Raw genomic sequence first — 3103 nt, 5'->3', positions numbered from 1 at the left:
GCCTCTCCCGAAAACCTCCCAGGACAAATTTTCTCCCGAAAATCTCCCGAAATTCAGGCGGAGCTGGAGGTCACACCCCCTCCAGCTCCATGCGGACCGGAGTGACGTGTCGACCGCCTGTTTTCACGTCCCACAATATAAACAACATGTCTGCCCAATGACGTTATAACTGTACAATGATCGAGGGCGAGTTCTCGGTTTCGTATGTGGGTTTATTGTTAGGCAGTTTCATTAACGTCCTCCCAGCGCGGTAACAACACACAACAACAGCAGTCACGTTTTCGTCTACCGTAAAGCAGTTAGTCTGCCGTAAACAGCAATGTTGTGACACTCTTAAGCAGGACAATACTGCCATCTACTGTACATGCATGTTGTTAGAAAAGCAAGGATGGACATTTTAACCCTTAACTCAACAATGAGTAGATGAGTGTTATGTGTGTGTAAATGTTTAAAGAAATGAACACTGACATTCAAGTCATATATATATATATATATATATATATATATATATATATATATATATATACATATATATAGCTAAAATTCACAGAAAATCAAGTACAAACCCCATTTCTATATGAGTTGGGAAATTGTGTTAGATGTAAATATAAACAGAATACAATGATTTGCAAATCCTTTTCAACCCATATTCAATTGAATGCACTACAAAAACAAGATATTTGATGTTCAAACTCAGACTTTTTTTTTTTTGCAAATAATAATTAACTTAGAATTTCATGGCTGCAACACGTGCCAAAGTAGTTGGGAAAGGGCATGTTCACCACTGTGTTACATCACCTTTTCTTTTAACAACACTCAATAAACGTTTGGGAACTGAGGAAACTAATTGTTGAAGCTTTGAAAGTGGAATTCTTTCCCATTCTTGCTTGATGTACAGCTTAAGTTGTTCAACAGTCCGGGGTCTCCACTGTCGTATTCTACGCTTCTTAATGCGCCACACATTTTCCATGGGAGACAGGTCTGGACTGCAGGCGGGCCAGGAATGTACCCACACTCTTTTACTACGAAGCCATGCTTTTGTAATATGTGGCTTGGCATTGTCTTGCTGAAATAAGCAGGGGCGTCCATGATAACGTTGCTTGGATGACAACATATGTTGCTCCAAAACCTGTATGTACCATTCGGCATTAATGGTGCCTTCACAGATGTGTAAGTTACCCATGCCTTGGGCACTAATGCACCCCCATACCATCACAGATGCTGGCTTTTGAACTTTGCGCCTATAACAATCTGAATGGTTATTTTCATCTTTGTTCCGGAGGACACCACGGCCACAGTTTCCAAATATAATTTGAAATGTGGACTCGTCAGACCACAGAACACTTTTCCACTTTGCATCAGTCCATCTTAGGTGAGCTCGGGCGTTTCAGGATGTTGTTGATAAATGGCTTTGCATAGTAGAGTTTTAACTTGCACTTAAAAATGTAGCGACCAACTGTAGTTACTGACAGTGGTTTTATGAAGTGTTCCTGAGCCCATGTGGTGATATCCTTTACACACTGATGTCGGTTTTTTATGCAGTACCTAACGCCCGAGGGATCAAAAGTCCATAATATCATCGCTTACGTGCAGTGATTTCTCCAGATTCTCTGAACTTTTTGATGATTTTACGGACTGTAGATGGTAAAATCACTAAATACCTTGCAATAGCTCGTTGAGAAATGTTGTTATAAAACTGTTTGACAATTTGCTTACAAAGTGGTGACCCTCGCCCCATCCTTGTTTGTGAATTACTTAGAATTTCATGGAAGCTGTTTTTATACCCAATCATGGCACCCACCTGTTCCCAATTAGCCTGCACACTTGTCCAGGGTGTACCCTGCCTTCCGCCCGATTGTAGCTGAGATAGGCGCCAGCGCCCCCCGTGACCCCAAAAGGGAATAAGCGGTAGAAAATGAATGGATGGATGGACCTGTGGGATGTTCCAAATAAGTGTTTGATGAGCATTCTTCAACTTTATCAGTATTTTAAGCCACCTTCCCCAACTTCTTTGTCACGTGTTGCTGGCATCAAATTCTAAAGTTAATGATTATTTGCACAAAAAAAACGTTTATCAGTTTGAACATCAAATATGTTGTCTTTGTAGTGCATTCAACTGAATGTGGGTTGAAAATGTTTGCAAATCATTTTATTCTGTTTATATTTACATCTAACACCATTTCCAAACTCTTATGGAAACGGGGTTTGTAAACAAACTGTGGTGAGTTCAAGAACCGCTGAAGCTAGTAGGACAGAACGATGTTCAGTGAAGCATACACACTAAGATATTAAACAGTGGGCTTTCTAACTATTGGGAAGTTTTCTGTCGTGTTTGTCCTCAATCAAAAAAACATACTAAAACTTTTTTCCATTTTCAATCCTTTTTTTAAAAACGCTCCAAGGAGCCACTAGGGCGGCGCCAAAGAGCCGAGGGTTGCTGACCACCGTGCTAAGGTGTCGGAACTAAAGCCCCTTTCTGCTCCTTGACCCGCAGATCCAGACAGCATGGAAGTAGTCTCCAGCTTGCCGCAAGCCCCCGTGTCCGCCCAAGTGTCCGCCCCCGTGTCCTCCCGCCTGGCCCGCTCCGTGGACCACCAGGAGGAGGAGGGTGTGTCCATGCCCTGCCGGCGCCTGCCGCTGTACGTGGACTTTGAGGAGATCGGCTGGTCGGGTTGGATCGTGTCGCCGCGGGGCTACAACGCCTACCACTGCAAGGGCTCCTGCCCCTTCCCGCTGGGCCAGAACATGAAGCCCACCAACCACGCCACCGTGCAGTCCATCATCAACGCCCTGAAGCTCATCAAGAGCATCCAGACGCCGTGCTGCGTGCCCGACAAACTCTTCTCCATCAACCTGCTCTACTTCGACGACGACGAGAACGTGGTGCTGAAGCAGTACAACGACATGGTGGCGGGCAGCTGCGGCTGCCACTGACCGAGGGATGCGGCCCCCCCACGAACTGACCGCCTTGTAATATATGTAAATAGCCATAAATGATAATATATGACAGCCATGCAAGTAATAATCATGTGAAAGATGTAAATGTGCATATTTTATGTTTTCTGTTGCCAATGGGTATAAAGTAAGAAATAAATTGTGTTTA

At 43.8% G+C, this 3103-nt stretch overlaps 1 protein-coding gene across 1 annotated transcript in view; it reads left to right on the top strand.

Moving 5' to 3' along the window:
* The window catches only part of LOC133567900 (unconventional myosin-IXb-like), a 66980-nt gene extending 63877 nt beyond the window's left edge, over window positions 1–3103 (top strand). The window contains exon 26 of the mRNA XM_061919517.1: window positions 2495–3103. Within this exon, the coding sequence (XP_061775501.1) occupies window positions 2495–2934 (440 nt within the window). The 3' untranslated portion in view covers window positions 2935–3103. The remainder of the gene's footprint in view (window positions 1–2494) is intronic.

The sequence above is a fragment of the Nerophis ophidion genome, linkage group LG14, assembly GCF_033978795.1.
Source record: "Nerophis ophidion isolate RoL-2023_Sa linkage group LG14, RoL_Noph_v1.0, whole genome shotgun sequence".
In the NCBI taxonomy this organism is placed as follows: domain Eukaryota; kingdom Metazoa; phylum Chordata; class Actinopteri; order Syngnathiformes; family Syngnathidae; genus Nerophis; species Nerophis ophidion.
Note: the sequence above shows the minus strand (reverse complement) of the source record. Positions and strands in the feature narration are given on the sequence as shown.